This window comes from Malaclemys terrapin, chromosome 13, assembly GCF_027887155.1.
Source record: "Malaclemys terrapin pileata isolate rMalTer1 chromosome 13, rMalTer1.hap1, whole genome shotgun sequence".
NCBI lineage: Eukaryota > Metazoa > Chordata > Testudines > Emydidae > Malaclemys > Malaclemys terrapin.
Genome location: NC_071517.1, coordinates 43,180,172 through 43,201,522, shown reverse-complemented (window position 1 = coordinate 43,201,522; position 21,351 = coordinate 43,180,172). Strand labels below are relative to the sequence as shown.

The 21,351-nt window shown below is 56.5% G+C and overlaps 2 protein-coding genes across 2 annotated transcripts; one reads left to right on the top strand and one right to left on the bottom strand.

Annotated features, from left to right (window-relative positions):
- Positions 1-1,149: 1,149 nt before the first annotated feature.
- Positions 1,150-5,433, bottom strand: LOC128847754 (spidroin-2-like). The gene is made up of 2 exons (XM_054047443.1): positions 5,306-5,433; positions 1,150-2,850 (listed from the first exon to the last, which is right to left on the bottom strand). The coding sequence occupies exons 1-2, from the start codon at positions 5,379-5,381 to the stop codon at positions 2,003-2,005; spliced, it is 924 nt and encodes a 307-aa protein (XP_053903418.1). The 5' UTR covers positions 5,382-5,433; the 3' UTR covers positions 1,150-2,002.
- Positions 5,434-14,052: 8,619 nt separating this feature from the next.
- On the top strand, positions 14,053-17,451 carry NRM (nurim). The gene is made up of 4 exons (XM_054047444.1): positions 14,053-14,248; positions 14,868-15,070; positions 15,322-15,498; positions 15,816-17,451. Exons 1-4 carry the CDS (start codon positions 14,125-14,127, stop codon positions 16,134-16,136), a joined length of 825 nt encoding a protein of 274 aa, XP_053903419.1. The 5' UTR covers positions 14,053-14,124; the 3' UTR covers positions 16,137-17,451.
- Positions 17,452-21,351: the final 3,900 nt, after the last annotated feature.

The following is a 21,351-nucleotide window of genomic DNA, read 5'->3' as shown; positions in this document are numbered from 1 at the left end:
CGGCCCAGCCCATCTGAGAATTATAGAATCATAGGACTGGAAGGGACCTCAAGAGGTCATCTGGTCCAGTCCCCGGCACTCATGGCAGGACTAAGTATTATCTAGACCATCCCTGACAGGTGTTTGTCCAACCTGCTCTTAAAAATCTCCAATAATGGAGATTCCACAACTTCCCTGGGCAATTTATTCCAGTGCCTAACCACCCTGGCAGTTAGGAAGTTTTTCCTAATGTCCAACCTAAACTGCCCTTGCTGCAAATTAAGCCCACTGCTTCTTGGCCTATCCTCAGAGGTTAAGGAGAACAATTGTTCTCCCACCTCCTTGTAACAACCATTTATATACTTAAAAACTGTGATCATGTCCCCTCTCAGTCTTCCTTTCTCCAGACTAAACAAACCCAATGTTTTCAATCTTCCCTCATAGGTCATGTTTTCTAGACCTTTCATCATTTTTGTTGCTCTTCTCTGGATTTTCTCCAGTTTGGCCACATCTTTCTGGAAATGTGGCACCCAGAATTGGACACAATACTCCAGTTGAGGCTTAATTTGCATGGTGTAGAGGGGAAGAATTACGGCTTGTGTCTTGCTTGCAACACACCTGCTAATATACATCCCAGAATGATGTTTGCTTTTTTTGCAACTGTGTTACATCTTGGTGCCAACGCTGCCTATAATCTCACCTGGAGAGGAGAAGGGGCAGCGACTCCAGTCCAGCCCCAGGGTGGAGGGAGCGGCTGGCTCATGGGACTGGGACAGGGAGCCTTTCCCCTCTAGGGGGCACTGGCTCCAATCTGGTCCCAGGGTGGGGGACTGGATGGCTCAGGGGGCCAGGGACTGGAACATGGATCCTTTCCCCTCTAGGGAGCACCAGTTCCAATCTGGTTTTCACCCCCGTAGGTGAAATAAGTGAGTGGCTTCTCAGCGCTGTTCCTTGCAGATGCTCACATCAGAAGGGACCTGCTGGCAGCGTCCGTCAAGCGTCATGGATGGGCCCTGGCGACCGAGCGCCTCTCTGCCCCCAGCAGGCAATGCTTGGAAGCGAGGACAGGGGGAGTGTGCACTGCTGCTGGCCGTCCAGTCCCTGCTCTGAGCTCCCAACGCTGCCTGGCTCCTGCCCCGAACTCGCTCTGAAGGGAGGAATTAAGCGAAATGACCTTACAGAGCAAGGATTTTATTGGAAGCATTTACAGCACCAGAAGCGAGGAGCAGAGAGAGACGCAGACGTCCTCCCCACCCCCATCCAGGCATCCCAGCAATACAAAGGCCCTGAGATCACAGACCATATGGGAAGGAGAAGTGGTTGGGGGGGAGGGGTGAAGCGATCCAGGCTGGGTGGGGGGAGATCAGGGAAATGGGGGTGGGGAATTTACACAGGGAGGGCTATAAGCGCTGACCCCCATCCACAGCTAAGCGCTGAGCAAAAGGTTTTGGAACACAACGGGGAAACTGAGGCACAAAGCGATGGAGTGGCCCAGTCAGGGGCATGTCGTAAGATGACAAGAGAGTGGGAGATAGAACCCAGGAGTACAGACTCCCAGCCCCCCCGCTCTAACCACTAGACCCCACTCCCCTCATAGAGCTGGGATTGAACCCAGGAGTCCTGGCCCCCATTCTCCCTCCCACTCTAACCACTAGCCCCTACTCACAGAACCAGGACAGAACCCAGGAGTCCTGATCCCCATTCCCACCCTGCTCTAACCACTAGACCCCATTCCTCCCAAAGCTGGGATAGAAGCCCCCATTGTCTTGCTCCAATGACTAGACCCCCACTCCCCGACAAGAGCTTGGGATAGAACCCAGGAGTCCTGACCTGCCTCCCACTCTAACCACTAGACCCCACTCTTCTCCTGCAGCTGGGGATAGTACCCAGGAGTCCTGAGTCCCATTCCCTTGCTCTCACACCTAAACCATACCCCCCAGAGCTGGGGACAGAACCCAGGCATTCTGCCCTCCTCCTGCCTTAGCTGCTAACCCTCACCAGCTCGCTTCTCACGCCCTGTGGACTAAGGGCTGTTGGGCAGCATGGGATTGGAAGAGCCTGGCATGGGCACATCTCCTGTTCCCGCTCCCCCTCCAACAGCATTGTCAACGGAGACCCCGGGCATGGACGACACCCCCTGTCCAGCATGGTTGGGCAGCTCTGAAAGGCTCGGCACATAGGGGATGCTGGGCTCCTTGTACTGTGGGCGCGGGAACCTACCCACCCCCTGCCCCAGCTGGGCATTCCCGGCGTAGCTCACCGGGCCCCTAAAGGGGACCCGTATGTGCCCTGCGGTTCTGACTTCGTCATGGAGACCTGGCACGAAGGGGATGCTGGGGTTCTTATAGACTGGCGGGATGTGCCCGAACGGCCTGACGGAGCCAACCCCATAGCCAGCACCCGGCATCCCATACTGTGGCGGGGAGCCCCCCACTGAGATATCCGGCCTGGCTCCTTCATAGGCTCCGGGGCCATTTATTCCATACGATCCGGGTCCAGGTTGTTCAGATGACCCAGTTCCGGCTGCTTCGTTTGATGCACATCCAGTTCCTCCGTAGGATCCGGCCCCAGTTCCTGTATAGGCTCCGGGCCCATCTATCCCGTATGATCCGGGCCCAGGTCCTCCATACGATCCAGAATCGGTTCCTCCATAGGCCCCAGGCCCATCTATCCCGTATGATCCGGGCCCAGGTCCTCCATACGATCCAGAATCGGTTCCTCCGTAGGCCCCAGGCTCGTTACCAATCCCCTGCCCCTGCGGGCGGACCTGGGGCTGCAGGATCCCCGCCGGCTGACTGTAGGGGTCCATGCCAACTGGCAGTGGTTCCAGCGCTGGCTCCTCCTGCCGTGGGATGCACTTGGACGCCGAGCCTAGGAGGGAGGTGGAGAGATTATTCACTGGCACAACCCTTGGTTAAAACAGCGTTCAGTCTCCCCGGTGGTCTTGTGCCCTTCCACAGCGGCGAATTCAGCTGCACTCACGCTTCTTAAAATCAGGAAATACAGAGTTAAGATAAATATGCCCCACAACCTTAACTCTGCCCCCCTGGAGCTGGCAAGAGCCTCCGGGGATTATCTGCATGCACCCCACTGCATTCGGAATATTGAATGGTGGAGGGATTCGATGGAGCAGCTCGGTAGAGCTGCGATTGTGAAATGAGGAGATCTGGGGGGGGGGGCTGTGAGCCCCTTTCCACGACTCCAGTGTGTGTGAGCAAAGGAAGAGGTGCACCAGCCTCCTTCATGTCAGCGCTGTGTTGGGTAGGGTTGTGTCGGCACAGGTGTGATCCTAACAAACCCCCAGAGCTAACTGGGTTACACGAATAGCCTGATCTTGACACACACATTCTGGTCCACCAAAGAACACCAGGTGAGATCTTAAATGACAGCTGGCATCACGCTGGTGATTAATATCGTTATGAAATGTCTGTACAGCTCCTACGTGAGGCGTTACATCTGTCTACTGAAAATCTGTTCCGACCGTCTGTATCGAGGCAGGGTGGACAAAGAGGTTTTCTGCTGGGCAAATTTCTCTTGGTCGGCATGTAAACGAAGCATTGTAAGCCAACCCATTTACATGTCAATTCAGCCAAGGAGATGTGAAATCAACAGGCAGGCAGCACACCGTAGAATAAGCTACGGGGGAAAGGGAGGGTGTTCCTGACTCTAAGGACAGATGACAAACCTTGGGGGCTATAAAAGGAAGACAAGGAAGACACCCCTTTATCCGGCACCTAAGAAATCAGCAGGCAGTGCGGTTACATTCATGAAAACGGGATTGCAACCAACCTTGGGTGACAGGCTGCGTCGTCTGGGGTGAGATCACTTTCCAAGTTAGCCTGCTAAGTGAAGGCTAGTCTCTAGACAGGGTGTTATGTTTTATATGCACCCTGTTTTGCTTCCATTGTCCTTTCCCGCTATCATTGCACCTTCGATAATAAAATTCTTGCTGTCGTCACTATAAATGTATCTCAGTGCTGTGGTATGATGCCAGGAGTTGAATCACACCAGCTCCCCTTGAGGGCAGAGGACCTGGTATGACAGTGAGTGTTCACCAGAGAGGATCCACCAAACTGCAAGGCAATCCACATAACCCTGCATGTTTTAGAAGAGTCTGCCTTTAAAGGGAAAGTTGATCTCAACCTTAATTAGAGCAGGGTTGGTGCTGTGCTATAATATTGTCTGTCTCCTATTAATTGGTGCAGGGGATAGGGGGCTACCACTAGGGGCAATGTAATAGGTCCTGATTCCCAGTCCACTGAAGTCAATGAGGAAGGGGACGTCTTTCCACTGACTTCAATAGACCCCCAACCCCCTTACTGCAAAGGTAATCCCTACTGTGTGTCCCCACCTGGGCACCCTGTGACAGCACTGCACCTTTCATGGAAGAGGAGTAGGGTCTAGCAGTTAGAGCAGAGGGGCTGGGAGCCAGAACTCCTGGGTTCTATTCCCAGCTCTGGGAGGGGAGTAAAGTCTAGTGGTTAGAGCAGTGGGAGGGGGAGATGGGAGTCAGGATTCCTGGGCTCTATTCCCAGTTTCTGGATCCTGGCTCATGAGGAGAGGCTGGCAGTGAGCAAAATTACCAGGCACATACTGGGTGTGTGTGTGAGAGAGAGAGACCTTTTGAAGTCACTGGGTGTTGAGGAGTTTTATGATTATTAGGCTGAAGATCAAAACAGTCATAAAAACTAGACAACCTGGAATTAATAACCCCCCGCCTGCCTCTCTCTGACTCACTCCCGCACTTTATAAACAAACTAATAGGGACAGGCTGACTCCATCAGGAATTTCTGCTCAGGTCAAGGGCTGATCTGTCCCCTCTGCTTCCAGGATCCTTCCCTGAGTCCCATGGGTGCTCCCCACCCTGCCCGCCTGCCCCTCTGCTAGGATCCCTCCTGCATCCCCCATCCTGGCCTACGCTCCCCACTCCACCCCACCCATCTCCCCCTCTGCTGGGATCCCTCACCAAATCCACCCCTCTCCGGCCTGCTCTCCCTATGCCACACACACCCCTTTTTGGGCTCCCTCCCCGATTCGCCCCCAGCCTGCGCCCCCCACACCACCCGCCTCCCCCTCTGCTAGGATCCCTCTGGTCAGGCTGCATTCTCTACACTTCCCCCACTGCAGCCTCCCGCCTGCCTTGTTCTCCCCAACCAACACCCTCCTCACCCCCCCCCCGCCATCTGTCCATCTGTGACATCACAGCCAGGATGGCTGATGACATCACAGCCGGCACTGATATCACAGCCAGCGGCAGCACCTCCAAGACATGAAAGCCAAAGGAGCAGTGGACGACCTTTAACCCCCAGGGAGGCTCAGGACCTACCTGGGAGATGGAGACACAGAACCAGGAGGATCATGGGAGTCACGCCAAGGGGCGGCTGTCCGCCGCCGCAAACCATCCTGGAGGCCTTTAGGGAGCAGCAGTGGCTGACCTCGTCTCTGCTGGCTGGAGTAAAGTGAGCTGCACTATCCCAGCTCCAAGCTGTGGGATTTATACCACTTTCTGCCAACCCCCGCCTCTCACCTGGGACTGGGGCTGGGCGGGGTCACCCAGGAGCTCCCACACAGGATACTCGCCCAGCGCCGTCACTGCAATGCTGTTAACTCTTGGGAAACCAGACAGCTACGGGGTGCACGGAGTTGGGAACCAGGTGTGGTGTGGCAGGGGATTGGGGAGGGATCCGGGCCGCAGGGGAGGAGGGTGGCATGGGGAAGGGGAAGCTGGGAGGGGTCTCAGCAGTGCAGGAGGCAAGTGAAATGGGGAGCCCAGGCTGGAGAGGGGAATCAGGGAGAGCTCCCAGCAGTGGGGGAGGTGGGTGACGTGGGGGGACTGGGAGAGGGTCGGGGAGGGTCTTTGCAGCGGGGGGACAGGCAGGGTGGGGAACACAGGCTGGGAAGGAAGGGATCAGGGAGGGATTCTGGCAGGGGGGGCTGATGGGTGACAGGGGGTATGTGGGGATCGAGGAGGGGAAATGGGTGAGTGCCGTGGGATGGGGCGGGGGGAATCAGAGGATTTTGGTAGTGGGGGCAACATGGAGAGCATGGGATGGGGAGGAACTGGGGAGATCAGGAGCTGGGAGACATCTGGGGCTTACACATGAGGGGAGGGGGGAGCTAGAAGGGGGGAGCACTGTGGAGTTAACCCCTTAAAGCCTGGTGAGCCGCATTCTGAGTGGAGGATGGGATGGAAACTCAGGGGAGATGGGGCTGACTGAGGCAGGGCAAAATGGACCAGATGCCTCCTGCACAGGACCAGCCTGGTTATAAACGGGACTGGGGTTAGCTAAACAAAACAATCATGTCATTAGATCTAGTCTCTATTCAGTGTTTTCTTACCCCCAATTTAGCGGAGGGAAGTGTGAGCTAGTGAGGAGAGCAGCTGCATCAGGACACCTGGGTATTATCCCCAGCTCTGAGAGGGGAGAGGGGTCTAATGGGTCAGCACAGAGGGGGCTAGGAGCCAGGACTCCTGGGTTCTATCCTTGGCTTTGCCACTCCTCCTCCATTTCTTTGGCTGTAAAATAAGGCCAGTGACCTATGTGCTGTTCCAGGATTTAATTAACAGCTGTTTTGAATGGGCTTGGAGATCATTAGATGAAAAAAGCTAGAGTGTTATTAATTACACCAACTAATTATTAGTATTACCTGATATAATTATAAATTATGCCGCACAGTCCTTTCAGCATCATCGTTTAATACTGGCGCTACTCCTTAATGAGTAGCAATGGCAAAATAATATCAGTGCTATTATATCAGGGCCCCATGGTGCCAGGTGCTGCACAGACACACAGGGAGAGACAGTCCCTGCACCAGCTGAGATCAGGGCCCCGTTGTGCCGGGTGCTGCACAGACACACAGGGAGAGACAGTCCCTGCCCCAGCTGAGATCAGGGCCCTGTTGTGCCGGGCGCTGCACAGACACACAGGGAGAGACAGTCCCTGCCCTAGCTGAGATCAGGGCCCTGTTGTGCCAGGTGCTGCACAGACACAGAGAGAGAGACAGTCCCTGTCACAAAGACCCTTCAGTCTACATAGACAAGAGAAGGATCATTATTACAGGTAGGAAACTGAGGCTCAAAAAGATACAGTGACTTGCTCTAGATCACTCCCCGGAGTCGGTGGCACAGCCAGGAACTGAACCCAGATCTCCTGAGGCCTACCGCAGTGATTTAAGCTTAAGGACACCCAGTCAGGAATGAGGCCCCCTTTGTCCTAGGCACTGAACACCTAACGCTGGGCAATGACAGGGCCCCGTCTCCAGGAGGGGTAATTCACAGTGGGGTAGATTAGCATGGACAGGGGATAAACCAGCCCCCCTAGGGGCAGGGGAGGGAGCGTCAGGGGTGCCCCTCATGCTGTGGGGAGGGGTGGTGGGATGTGTGACCCAAGGACTTCCAGATGCCAAGTGGCAGCAGACATAGAGGTACATAGGGGTTACCCGCTCCCCAGGAGAATGTCACGCAATTCTCTAATGAAAGCCTGTGTCGCACTGGCCATCAGAACCACTGTGGAGATGTACGTATGGAGAACAGGTGAGGAGTGATGTATATACGCCGGAAATGACGTTCTCTAGGCCAACGGCTCTCAACAGAAGTGTCACAGCCACTATTACTGAAAATTGGTGACTTTCTCCTTTTTACCATAGAATTATAAAATAAACCGATGGGAATATAAATATTGTCCTTCCATTTCAGCGTATAGTCTATAGAGCAGTGGAAACAAGCCATTGTCTGTATGAAATTTTTGTCTGTGCTGACTTTACTAGTGCTTTTTATTTAGCCTTTTATAAAACTAGGCACGTATCTAGATGAGTCGCTGTGCCCCCTGGAAGACCTCTGCGTACCCCCAGGGGGACGCGTACCCCTGATTGAGAACCACTCCAGAGATTCTGATAATGGGAGGGCACAATCTCAGAACATACAGACATGAATAAAATCCTCAGGTCAGTTTCATAGTAGAGATGGTGAGCTTTAGAGTTGCCCTGAATTCTTTCAGCATTAGGCCATAGGTTCAGTCCAATGTCCAATATCAGGGAGATCCAGATGAGACTGGAGTCCTCAGTCTTGCGACTCAAACTTCCCCTGAGGAAGCATAAGCAAATCTGAGATGAAAGGAGCAGGTCCCAAAAGCTCTCTATACATGTGAGTTCAATCCTTGAGGGAGCCATTTAGGGATCTGGGGCAAAAATCTGTCTGGGGATTGGGCCTGCTTTGAGCAGGGGGTTGGACTAGATGACCTCCTGAGGTCCCTTCCAACCCTGATATTCTATAATTTTCGGGGCTGCCTCTTGACCGCATGCAGTCCTTGGGTGAACAACAGTGTCTCTGAAGTGCCCTTCTATTTCCTAACCCCACTGGTATTTAGCTTCATGGATTAACATGAGGCAATTGCCTGTCTCCCATCATTTGCAGGAGAGTTGCTATACACTTCCAAGAGAAATCAAGACAATGCTCTCACTATGTTCACAGTTGATCTAAATGTTAACATCTCCTTTTGATCTCTGAATTAACAGAATACAGCGATAGACAGGATCGGTTGGTTACCCTGTTAACCCCTAACAATATATATGTAAACACACAAAAACACAAACGTTATCTATTAATATGTCTCTAAAGGTTGAATCTGGGTCAATTAGCCTGCAAGTTATGTAACCTTTTCTGGCCCTGTGTCACAGTCACAAACAAAAATAAAATACACTTTCTAATGGCTAAGGCGTAACTTAACAAGCTACAGGTTTGGTTCAAGGTTGATTTCTTACTGATCTTTTGTTCCCAGAAACTTTGCCCCACCCCACCCCCTTGGCTGAAGCACCCAAGAGTTTGCTAGAGCTCTGACCCCCGTCCAGCGATGGATAACTTTGGGGTTCTCCGCCTCTCCCATTGTACTCCACTATAAAGCATCTCTCTCAAAGTTTATTGTTCCTGCTTCAAGAGGCGGGTGCCGGCTCCATCCCCAGTCGAGATCGTTATGTGGTCACCTTTCCCCACGCGCTCTCCTGATGGTTTCGTTGACTGTTGTCTCTGCCTGGTGACCAGGCTGGTCAGACGAGCAAATACACCCTCCTTGGTGATCCGGACGTGGTGAGTCCCCAACTATCGCTTGTGAGCTTTGATGCTTGTTTGCCACGTATGTACATTGTAATCCCATTGTCACGGCTTCATTTGTATTCAAGACCCAGACAGACCTGTTTTCCACTTGGTTCAAATACAGACTTTAAAAGATCCATCACTCCACACATAGGGGACGCAGGGATCACATGCCCCCCCCCGCCCAGATTTCTACCAGGGTGGGAGTGAGGTGAGGGGGACGCGCCTGGGAAAGGCACCCAAGCACTCCCCCTGAGCCCCACTAGGTGGCGCCTAGAGCAGGGAAGCGAGACCGGCCTGGCAGCATTGGGAGCGCGGGGAAGCCGGATGAATCCGTCCCTTCCTCGCCGGCAGCCGCCGTTACCTGCTCAGGTACGAGTCTGGACTAGCCTGCCTGGGGTGCACAGAAGGGCGCTGGGGAATCAGTCGGGGCAATGTGGGGGAAGCAGCAGGGTGGTGGGGATGGGGTGGGGAGTCCAGGGAGGCAGCAGAGGCCAGGAGCGATGGGTGGGGGAGGCAAGCGGGGGATCCAATGAGTTGGGGTACACTCACCAAGCCAGCTGAAATCCACCGCTGGATACCAGGAAGCCCCTTGCCCTCCGGCCTTGGGAAATTCTTAGGGTCACAGAGGTGTGACCCCCAGAACCCATTCAGGCCAGCTGGCCAAGGGGTTACAGGAATAACCCAATTCTGATATGTCCATTCTGGATCGCCAAAGAATATCATGGGAGGTCTTCAGTGAAAGCTGGGGTCACCCATTAGCATTGGGAAATGCACGTCCAGGCACTATGAAAGGAGTTAGGTAGGAATACACTGAACATATGTTTTTAAACTCTACATCAACAAAGGAGACCCGGGGTATGAAATGTATCTCTCTCTCTTGGGATGTTAATTAAGCATCAGACGCTAAACCAATGGAAGCCCTTTTACAATCGAAGGCAAAATGGTAACGAAGGGACGTGAAAGCAGCACACGGGGCAAATCCAGCCCTGGGTGGTTATCCTGTACAAACGATGAACCGTAGGGGGTATGGGTAGGAGGCAAAGAAGATACCCCCACGCCCTGTACCTAGACGTAAACGGGCTGTGCGTTTACAGTCACGAAAACGGGATCTCAGCCAGCCGTGGTTTGAAAACACTGCAGAGCACCCTGGGTGAGAGAAACTTCTTTAGATGGAAGGTTAACCTGGCAGGGTTTAGTCTCTAGAAAGCCTGGTGTGATATTGTTTGAGAGGCAACCATTTGTTTCCAATGGGCTCACGCATCCTCTCCTGTATCTCTAGACCAGGTCGCCAAACAGTGGGGCGTGCGTGCCCCCTTAAGGGGGCCTGGAGGAATGTTCAGGGAGGACGCGGCGGGGCCCCGGGCCAGTCCCCATGAGGGGCAGGATGGGAGCACCACCCAGCCCCACTCCGCCCCAGCTCTACTCCAGCTCAGCTCCTGGCTCCCGGCTGCAGCTCCACTCCCAGCACCACCCCCGGCCTTGCCCCCGGCCTTGGCCCCTGACTGCAGCTTCGTTCCCAGCCCTGCCCCCAGCCTCGGTCCCCGGCTGCAGCTTCGTTCCCAGCCTCGGCCCCCTTACCCCATCCGTGCCCCCCACTTAGGGTTACCATACGTCCGGATTTTCCCGGACATGTCCGGCTTTTTGGGCTCCAAATCCCCGTCCGGGGGGAAATCCCAAAAAGCCGGACATGTCCGGGAAAATCGGGACATGCGGGCGGCGGTGCTGGGCCGGGGGCGCCCAGCGCCGGGGGTGCCGGGGACCAGGGGGGCTGAGTGCCGGGGGTGCCGGGGGCCGGCGGGGCTGAGTGTCCTCCTTTTGGAGGCTCAAAATATAGTAACCCTACCCCCACTCAAAGCTGTGGCCCTGCTCCCAGCCCCAGCAGGGGAGTCTCATGGGGGAGAGGGGTGGAGGAGAGGAGGGACGCGATGAGCGATGGGAACCTCCAGAGAGGGGGGGTGGAGTGGAGGAGAGGAGGGAGACTCACCAGGCAGTGGCTGGTGGTGGGGACCTCGGGGAAGGGATGGAGCAGGGAGGGGAAGAGGCAGAGGGCAGGCGGGGCCACAGGTGCTGACTTTCTGATTTCCCCAGGGGTGCTCCACCCCTGCTTTGCCCCAGGCCTCACCCCCACTCCACCCCTTCCCCAAAGGGCCCACCCTCACTCCACCTCTTCCCACCCCCACTCCGCCCCCACCCTGCCTCTTCCCGCCCAGTTCCACCCCTTCCCCGAGTGCACCCCACCCTCACTCCTCCTCTTCCTGCTCCCGCTCCTCCCCCTCCCCCCTCAGCGCCTCCTGCCCGCCGCTGAACAGCTGATCAGCCGCTGGCGGGAGGCACTGGGGAGAGGCGGGAGGAGATGACCAGAGAGGCCGCTGGTGGGTTCTGAGTACCCACTGTTTTTTTCCGTGGGTGCTCCAGCCCCAGAGCACCCCCAGAGTCAGCATCTACGGGCAGGGCCACCACGGCCCAGGCATCCGGCAGTGGGACAGCGGTGGCTGCACCGTATTATATCCACCGCCCATGATTGAGGAACTGAGACTTTTCCGTTAGGTACAGGCAGGCTGGTCCAAAGGGCTGGAGAGAGCAGAGAAGGAAAAGGAAATCGAGCCGGAGGGCGGGAAGTGGGCAGCCCTAAAAGCCACACACCAGAGAGCCCTGGAGGCCGGGAAGCAAAAGTTGGAAGCTGAGAAGCAGAAACAGGTGGCAGAAATAGCGACGCGTCGGAGAGCCGAGTGTTCCGCCTATGCCAGGACCACATGGCGGGGACAAACCGTGACCTAGTTACAGAGCAAGGGATGGTGCTGACGCCGATCTGACCGCCTTTGAAAGGATCTGCAGCGTCCAGAACATCCCCGAGGGATGGAGCCTGGCTGTTTTGCTCGCCCAGCCGGTGGCTAAAGCGTTACAGGGGTGTAATGACATGGCTGTAAGTGAAACTGTGATAGGATGTTTTCAAATTCCCTGTTAAAGAGGTTTCGTGTTACACCGGGGGCCATACCTCCTCGAATTCTTTGAGGTCTGCATCGAAGAAGTGTGAGCAGCTGCGTGGGAGAAGGCTCCTGAATCAGCAGAAACAGCGGCAGATTGCTGACATGTACGTACAAGCAACGCTATGCAGGGAGCGCAAGCCGGAAAGAGAAGGGCAAAAACCTGGAGTAGGAGTGGGTCCCCGGTTAGTGCCTGGGAATAAGGAACGGGGTGGGGGAGAACAGTCCACACCTCCCCAGTAAACCCTAATTATCAGGCCTGTAATGGGGTACCCTCGCCACTGGGGCGTCTCCCTGCGACTAGGTCTGGGGAGCAGCTCTCTCCTCGTCTGGCATCCCCATGCTGCTCTTTCCCTGGGCTTCGTTCTACTCTGCCTTCCTTCCACAGACTTTCTTGCCGGCAACGCCTCTGGGTGAACCCTTCCCACAGGCTAGGAGCCAAGGACTTTTGCTCCCCCCGGGTTTCCTCCTACCTACCTCTCCGTACCCGGAGAGTGACTGTAGACTGTCCCTGCTGCCCCCTTCTGCTGCAAACTTCCTGGCTTTATACAAGCGCAGCCTGTTTCATCATCCGTTAGCCTGTATCAGGCCCTGGCTCTCCCCCCAGGATGCGGCCTATATGGTTAATAGGCCCTGTCTGAGCCACCTTAACCCCTTCAGGGCTAGTGTGGGGTGAACACCTCATCCCAGGACCCCAGCCCAAGAGAGGGCCCCGGAAAGTGTTACTCATGTGGTCCCCTTGAGCAGCGTACGAGGCTCCCACATTCAATCCCCGATCCACCTAGGTTAACCTAACTACCTTGGAGTCAAAGACTTCAGGGGTTGGCAGAGGGAGCTGTGGCTAACTTTGCCACCTCTGACCTCTGGGAGGGAGACAGAGAGTTTAATAAAAATGGGCTAAGGCCGGTGAGACACCTATGCTCTCGGATCTCCCTAGGCAGGAGAGCTGTGATTCAGGAGAGCAGCGCGCTCCCTGGAGAAGAGGTGAGCCTGCTAGCTTAAGACCTGGTTAAAACCATGGTGCCATTAGCCTGCATCAGACAGCAACGGGAAGGTTTAAATAGCTTCAAAGTGGGTATTCTTGAGACTTTGCCAGCTGTAGCCAGGGGGGCGCCGTGGTCAAGAGGCAAGGAGCAGGGCGGGCCTGGGGCGCGAGGCTGCGGAAAGGAGCTCGGGGCCATGGGGAGGGGATGCAGTGGGGCCTGGGGGTGATGGAGGGGAGCCCAAGGATGCAGCGGGGGCAGGGACGATGGGGGAATGGATGAGAAGGCAGCCCTTCCTTGGACAGGGCTGTGTGAGTTGATCTGGGGGTGGGTGAGGTTCCTAGGGTATCCCTGATGTATCCCCATGTGTCAGGAGAGGGTGGGGAATCTTGAAGGGAGTCCCAAGTAGTGGGGGACTTGGGGGTAACACTCTGGGGGGATCAGCAAGCAGGGGGGTTGATGGGGAATCTCTGGAGGGGGTCCCCAGTGCGAGGGGATCTCTGGGCAGAGGGGGCCCTAAGGATGTCCCCATAAGGAAGTTAGGAGCGGCATGGGATCCCAGAGAGGGGCAGTGGGTGGGGCCTGGGGTGAGATGCCTGGCTCCCCCCTAGAGGAGAGGGAAGGATGGAGAATGTCAGGGGGGAAGGGCTTTTTTGGAGGGATCAAAAGGGAAACCCCGCCCACTGGGGGTGGGGGAGCCCAGAAAGAGGAGGGAGATTCCCTCTGGGGCTTGGGCAGCCTAGGGAACAGGGATTTCCGGGGGAAGCCCTTCTCTGAAGGCAGGTCACTGAATCACTGGAGGGGGGGGGGGGGAAATCCCCGGGAAGCCTCTCCCCCTAGAGGCGGGTCACTGGGGAGGGGGATCCCGACGAAGCCCCTCCCCCTAGAGGCGGGTCACTGGGGAGGGGGATCCCGGCGAAGCCCCTCCCCCTAGAGGCGGGTCACTGGGGAGGGGGATCCCGGCGAAGCCCCTCCCCCTAGAGGCGGGTCACTGGGGAGGTTCCCGGGGGAAGCCCCTCCCTGGGCCGGGGCGGGACTCTCCGGTCGGCGGGAGAAGCGGAGTCCCCGCCCCGGCTCCCTGCGCGCCATGGCGGCCCAGCTGCTGCTGATGGTCCCGGCCCTGGGCAGCTTCCTCTTCACCTTCGGCACCGGCGTGGAGCTGATCCGCTTCGCCTCGCTGCGCGCCGTGCTGCCCGGCGGGGGGCGGCCGGGTGCGTGGGGCCGGGCCGGGGGGACCCGGGGCGGAAGGGGGGAGGAGGGAGGGACCAGGGGATGGAGCTGGGAGGAGAGACCTAGGGAGAGACTTGGGGGTGGGGAAGGGAGACCAGATCTAGGGGGGACCCAGAGGAGACCCTGGGAAGGGAGGGGGAGCCCTAGGGAAGGCCCTGGGACGGAGGGGGCTGGTAGGACAGACCTGGGGGGAGATTGAGGGGAGGGGGCTGGGAAGAGAGACCTAGAGGGAGGTGGAGCCCTAGAGAAGAGCCAGGGCGGGAGGGGGTTAGGAGGGGAGACCCAGAGGGAAGCCCCAGGGGGGTGGATCCTGGGGGAAGCCCATCCCAATCGGGGTTGGGAGGGGCCGAGCGGGAGGGGGAGTGAGTTTGGGGCGGTTAAGGGGGGAATGGTGAGGAGCCGGGATTGGGGGGAGCTATGAGGGGAGGGCGGTCAGGGTGGGACCCGAGCCCTGCTGGGGATCAGGCCAAGGTTGGGAGCTGGGGGGGCAAAGAGGGAACTGGGTGCGGGAGGGGGAGCAGTGCCCTAGGGGGGAGCCAAATGGGTGATGCCTCACTGGGTACATTCTGCCCCCCTTAATCCCCCTCTCCCCCTTTGCAGAGGCCACCCCCAGCGTGGAGTGGGGGGGCGCCCTGCGGGACCCCCGGGTGCTGCGGCCCCTGGCCGTGGACCTGGGCCTGGTGGCGCTCTTTGTGCTGCAGCACAGCCTCATGGCCACCGCGCCGGTCAAGCGCTGGACCACCAGCTGCTTTGGGGTGCTGCAGAGATCCTTCTACGTCTTCTGCACCGCCCTGGCCCTCCAGGTACCGCCGGGGGCTGCGGGTCGGGAGTGAGGGGCACCAGCAGAGCTGTGGGGGAGCCCAGGGCTGGGCTAGCAGGGGGATGGGGGAAGCCCAAGGCTGGGCTAGCAGGGGGCTGCGGGTCAGGGCTGGGGGGGGAGCTCAGGGCTGGGCTAGTAGGGGGCTGGGGGGAGCCCAAGGCTGGGATAGCAGGGGGCTGTGGGTCAGGGCTGGGAGGTGTTGGCAGAATTATTTCTAATGGGACTCCCCCACAGCTGCTGATACGGTACTGGCAACCCGTCCGGCACGGCCCCCTGCTCTGGAACGCCTGCACAGAGCCCTGGGACACCTGGGTCCCGCTCATCTGCTTCATCCTGCACTTCATCGCCTGGCTGGTTATCTTCAGCGTCATCCTCATCTTCGACTATGCTGAGCTTATGGGAGTCAAACAGGTACCTCGGTCTCCTTGCAACCCGGGCCGAGGGATTGCCTGGCTTGGGGGATGGGGAATGGGACACGGGCCTTTTCCCTTTAGGGGGCACCGGCTCTGATCCAGCCCCAGGCTGGGGAACTGGCTCTAGCTCAAAGGGGTGGGGAATGGGTTATGGGGCCTTTTCCCCCCTAGGGGGCGCCGGTTCTGATCCAGCCCCTAGGGAGGTGGGGAATGAGACACGGGGCTTTTCCCCTCTAGGGGGTGCCAGCTCCCATCCAGCCCCAGATCTGGGGGAGTGTCTCAACTCTGCCCTTAACCTCTCCCCCTGCCCCCCAGGTTTATTACCACTGTCTGGGCATGGGGGACCCGCTGGCGCTGAAGTCCGTGCGGGCTGTGCGGCTCTATTCTCACCTTCGCCACCCCGTCTACCTGGAGTTCCTGCTGGTGCTGTGGGCCGTGCCCTGCCTGTCTCTGGATCGCCTCCTGCTGGCTGGCCTGTTCACCACCTACCTGAGCTGCGGGCACAGCCTGGACCAGCAGGACTACCTCTACCTGCGTGCCCAGCTCGACAAGAAGTTCCTGGTCTTCTCCCGCGAGGAGGCGGCCTACGGGGACCTGCTTGCCCGCAATGGCCCCGCGCCTGGCAAGGAGAGCTGAGGGGCCGGGGTCTCTGCCATGCACTGATGCCCTTAGGTCAAAAACCCTGCACTAGTTACTGTAGGATTATCACTTCTGAGTGCCTAGCATCTGCAGCAGCTTGCAAAACCAACCCTGTCCCTGCTCTAACCACTAGGCTCCACGCCCTCCCAGACAGGGGCAGTAGAGCCCAGGAGTCCTGGCTCCCAGCTCCCCCTGCTCTAGCCATTAGATCCCAGTCTCCTCTCCTGGGGTTTTAAGTTCTATTCCCAGCTCTGGGAAGGGGGTGGGGTCTCGTGGTTAGAGCAGGGTGGGAGTGAGAGTCAGGACTCCTGGGTTCTATCCCCAGCTGTGGGAGGGGAGTGGGGTCTAGTGGTCAGAGGGTTGGGTTGGGGCTTGGAGTCAGGACCCCTGGGTTTTATCCGGCTGCTTTACTCAGTGTGTTTTGTTTCCATCCGCAGTTGTGACTGCAAAAAGATTCTCTGAAAATGTTTTTTTAAAAACAAAATGAGGATAAATCTGTGCTTAAGTTAGTAACACACTGAGGGGGAAGCCTTATCTGGGACCGGCCAATTCAGGGGTGTGGTAAATGGGACATGGGGCCTTTCCCCTCTAGGGGGCGCCACCTCCGATCCGGCCCCAGAGCAGGGGAACTGGCTGGCTCAGGGGATTGAGTCGCGGGATACGGGGCCTTTCCCCCCTTGGGGTGCCAGTTCCGATTCCATTCGCTGGTAACCAAAAGCCATTCCCACCTACCAGCCATTCTGCGCCCTATGAATCAAACTGTCAGAGATCCCAGCCCCAACCATCCACTTCAGGCACCTCTCCGCCCCCTTGCTGGCGTCCTCAGCAGTTATCAGAGGGCTGAATTGAGACACATTAGTGATGGGGGCTGAGGGGGCGGCTTGTTCTGTCCCCAGAACCCCGGTCTTTGGGTCTCAGCGGGGGGAGATTTTAACTGGACTTAGAGCTGGATCCATGGGAAGATCTCGCTGGGCTTTGGAGCAATGCTGAGACACTCAGTCTCCAAGTCTTTTGTTTTGATGGTTTCCCTGTTCTGATGCAGGAGGCTGGGACCCCTCTGGGCTGGGCATGAAACTGGGAGTCAGGACTCCTGGGTTCTCTTCCTGGCTCTGGGAGGGGACCCCAGCCTTACACCAATGCCTTAACCAGGAGCCTTTATTTTTAAGCGCTGGTTTGGTTGTGTTTTGTTTGTTTGTTTTTTAATGTGGTGTTCTTAGCCCGAAGCTGATAAAGTATTTTTGTATCTTGGATTTTTGTGCGATCTGAGAAAACAATATTTTTAAAAAAATAAAAAAAGTCGCTGCTTCTTTTACACACTTCTCTGCCTCCTGGGTTGTACCCCCAGCTCTGGGAGGGGAATGGGGTCTAATGGTTAGAGCAGGGGGGCTTGGAGCCAGGCCTCCTAGGTTCTACCCCCATCTCTGGGAGAAGAGGGGAGGGGGTCTAGTGGTTAGAGCAATGGGCGGTTGGGAGTCAGGACTCCTGGATTCCTTTCCCAGTTCAGCCACTCTCCACTTGATATGACAAGTCACTTGTCTTTTAATTCTGTGTCCCTAACTGTGAAACAGATGGTGCTGTTTGGGGGGAGGGATAGCTCAATGGTTTGAGCATTGGCCTGCTAAATCCAGGGTTGTGAGTTCAATCCTTGAGGGGGGCCATTTGGGGATTTAGTTGGGGATTGGCCCTGCTTTGAGCAGGGGGTTGGACTAAATGACCTCCTGATGTCCCTTTCAACCCTAAGAATCTATCTATAAGTCTGAGGCACCCTATTCTATTCATGCTTCTCGTCTTGGCTGGTGGGAGCTCGGCAGTGCAGGGAAGAGAACAGCTCCTCCTACTCCAGAAACACCATCCTGCAGCTAAAGGAAAAGAGTCACTACTCTGCAAATGGACAAGCAAGCAGTTATGATGCTGCCTGTTAGGGGATGGTGTTGGTACATGCACCCTCGCCATGGCATTGCATGACATCTCCCCAGCAGGGGGCAGTGTGCTAAGTGCACACTAGTCATTTCATTATACCACATCTCTCCAGTAGGGAGTGGTGTTGGTACAGGCACACTAGCCATAGCATTTCACTCTCTCTCCACTAGGGGGCGGTGTCGGTACAGGAACACTAGCCATAACAGAGGGTCCTGTGGCACCTTTGAGACTAACAGAAGTATTGGGAGCATAAGCTTTCGTGGGTAAGAACCTCACTTCTTCAGATGCAAGTAATGGAAATTTCCAGAGGCAGGTATAAATCAGTATGGAGATAACGAGGTTAGTTCAATCAGGGAGGGTGAGGTGCTCTGCTAGCAGTTGAGGTGTGAACACCAGGGGAGGAGAAACTGCTTCTGTAGTTGGCTAGCCATTCACAGTCTTTGTTTAATCCTGATCTGATGGTGTCAAATTTGCAAATGAACTGGAGCTCAGCTGTTTCTCTTTGGAGTCTGGTCCTGAAGTTTTTTTGCTGTAAGATGGCTACCTTTACATCTGCTATTGTGTGGCCAGGGAGGTTGAAGTGTTCTCCTACAGGTTTTTGTATATTGCCATTCCTGATATCTGACTTGTGTCCATTTATCCTCTTGCGTAGTGACTGTCCAGTTTGGCCAATGTACATAGCAGAGGGGCATTGCCGGTACATGATGGCATATATAACATTGGTGGATGTGCAGGTGAATGAGCCAGTGATGTAGCTGATCTGGTTAGGTCCAGTTGTGGTGTTGCTGGTGTAGAGATGTGGGCAGAGTTGGCATCGAGGTTTGTTGCATGGGTTGGTTCCTGAGTTAGAGTTGTTATGGTGCGGTGCGTGGTTGCTGGTGACCAGCTCATTCATCTGAAGAAGTGAGGTTCTTACCCATGAAAGCTTATGCTCCCAAAACTTCTGTTAGTCTTAAAAGTGCCCCAGGAGACTTTGTTTCTTTTTACAGATTCAGACTAACACGGCTACCCCTCTGATACTTGACTAGCCATAGCATTTCACTCTCCACTAGGGGGTGGTGTTGGTACAGGCACACTAGCCATAGCATTTCACTCTCTCTCTCCACTAGGGGGCGGTGGTGATACAGGAACACTAGCCATAGCATTTCACTGTCTTACCACTAGGGGGCGGTGGTGATACAGGCGTACGAGCCATAGCATTTCACTGTCTCACCACTAGGGGGCGGTGTCGGACAGGAGCACTAGCCATAGCATTTCACTCTCCACTAGGGGGCAGTGTTGATACAGTCGCACTAGCTATGTCATTTCACTGTCTCACCACCAGGGGGTGTTGTCGGTACAGGCGCGCTAGCCATTGGATTGCATCTCTGCATTAGAGAAGCAGGGTTGATGTAGGGCAGTGGTTTTCAGCGGACCCCTGGGGTTCCACAGACTATGTTTAAGATTCCAAGGGGGTCTACACACAATTTTTAGGGGGGTCGCAAATTAAAAAAAAAAAGTTGAACCCCACTGCTCCATGGCACTGCTTCCATTCCCCGCCAGGAGCCAGGTGGGGGCTGACGTCTGCACCCCAAGGTTGCTCTTAGCCAGGCAGGCAGGGGGGTGGATGCTGGGCTGGCTGGGGAGAATCCAGCCCGTGTTCCAAGGGCCGATGCAGGGGGTGCGGCTATGACGTAGGTCTACCGGCATGTGTGCGTCACGCATTCCTGCTGGATTAAAGGGAGCAGACAGCGGGGGGGGGGAGGAGGGGGGCCTTAGCTAAGGCTCTTGTCTGAGCCTGAAGGGTCAGGCGGGGCTAGCACCGGAACAAGGGTGCTGCAGGGAGCAGGGTGGGGGCTCGAAAAGGGGCACTGTCCCCTGGCACTCAGCGCTGTTCCCAATGCCCTAGTGCAGCACGAGGGGGCGCTGTGCTGGAGGAAGTTGGTAAACGGCCCTTGGTCCTTTTCCCAAGAGGTGGGGTGGTAACCCCGTTGTCCTAATTCCCACGCAACTTATTCTCGTCCCTGGCCCTAAACCCCACCGCGCTTTGCAACTTTAACTGGCCACAGGAGGCCCCCCCTCCTAAAGTGCGGTGCAGCTCCGCTGTTCCTCACCTGCCCCACCCCAGAGGTGGCTGCATCTCTGCGCTGGGGGAGTGAGCCCCATGCAGCGTCGCTGCGAGGCTGTTCCCCAGCTGCCCCTCCCCAGAGGTGGCTGCATGCCAGTGGAAGGGCTTGGGGTTGTTTATTTTACCCAGCAACTAGGTTTACACAACTGACTTGCTTTTGGTGGGTTCTCTTGAAAGAGGCGCCCTTCGCCTCACCTAGCGAGGTTGGCTCCTGCCTCTCGTTGTCCCCGTTAAGTCCCCGAGACCTTGAGCCGGTCTATGGAGGAACCTAGGGAAGGGAACCAGAAGGTGCAGTCCCTCAAAAAGACCACTAGAGGGTGGTGGTGTATTAAAAATCACTCCAGGTGTTGAGCGACCCTACCAAAATAAACCAGTGTCCTTCCCAGGGCTAGCGGGTGAGCCTAGAATAATGAGCAACCCCCGGTATGCCTGAGAGACCCTACAATAACAAACTGGTCGGCACAGCAGCGCCAGTGTTTGATAGTTACCCTACAACAACAAATCAGCAAGCAGCCACAGGAAACCCTACAATAACCAACCTTCCTGGACCGCCCTTGTGGATGCAAGGGGCCCCACAATAACAAACTGCCATGGGTCCTCCTAGTGCTCGCCAGCTGTCCTGCAATAATCAACTGGCCCACCCAGCCCCAGAGGGGAGGAGACCCTACAATAACAACCCCCTGGGAACTCAGGCTGGAAGAGCATAGTTCTGGAGGGGGATTAGGTGGTGCTGGGTGGGCCAGGACTGGGTGTGTGGGGGGAGCCCAGACTGGAGCCAGCTGCTTTAGAGAGCTGAACAAGGATGCACCCCGATCTGCTGCAATCCTGCACCCCCAAGCCCTGACAGCCCAAATCTTGCCCCCCTAAAGCCCCCACCTGCAACAATCTGTACCCCTAGATCCACTGAGAAATTGCTTGAAATCCCCTGCGTGCTCAGAGGTTCCGGGGATCAAGCCGAAATCCTCAAATCATTGTCGTCGTCCCCCCATAGCCCCATGCAAATAGGTGGACACCCCAGATCAAAGCCTGCCTCCTAACCTATCTGAGCCTCTAGAGAGCCTGGGGGCTCCCCACAAAGAACCGCCCATCCCAGCCCTACCCCCTGATACCCTCAACCCACACACCTCCCCATCCCAGACCCCCCCCCTGATCCCCCCACCCCGCACACCCTCCCCATCCCAGACC

Bases quoted from the DNA above. Each gene is read 5' to 3' on its own strand.
- NRM (XM_054047444.1), top strand. From the start codon at position 14,125: ATGGCGGCCCAGCTGCTGCTGATGGTCCCGGCCCTGGGCAGCTTCCTC. The intron at 14,249-14,867 runs GTGCGTGGGGCC...CCCCCTTTGCAG, and splicing joins GCCCGGCGGGGGGCGGCCGG to AGGCCACCCCCAGCGTGGAG. The intron at 15,071-15,321 runs GTACCGCCGGGG...ACTCCCCCACAG, and splicing joins GCACCGCCCTGGCCCTCCAG to CTGCTGATACGGTACTGGCA.
- LOC128847754 (XM_054047443.1), bottom strand. From the start codon at position 5,381: ATGGTTTGCGGCGGCGGACAGCCGCCCCTTGGCGTGACTCCCATGATC. The intron at 2,851-5,305 runs GTAGGTCCTGAG...CCTCCCTCCTAG, and splicing joins TCTGTGTCTCCATCTCCCAG to GCTCGGCGTCCAAGTGCATC.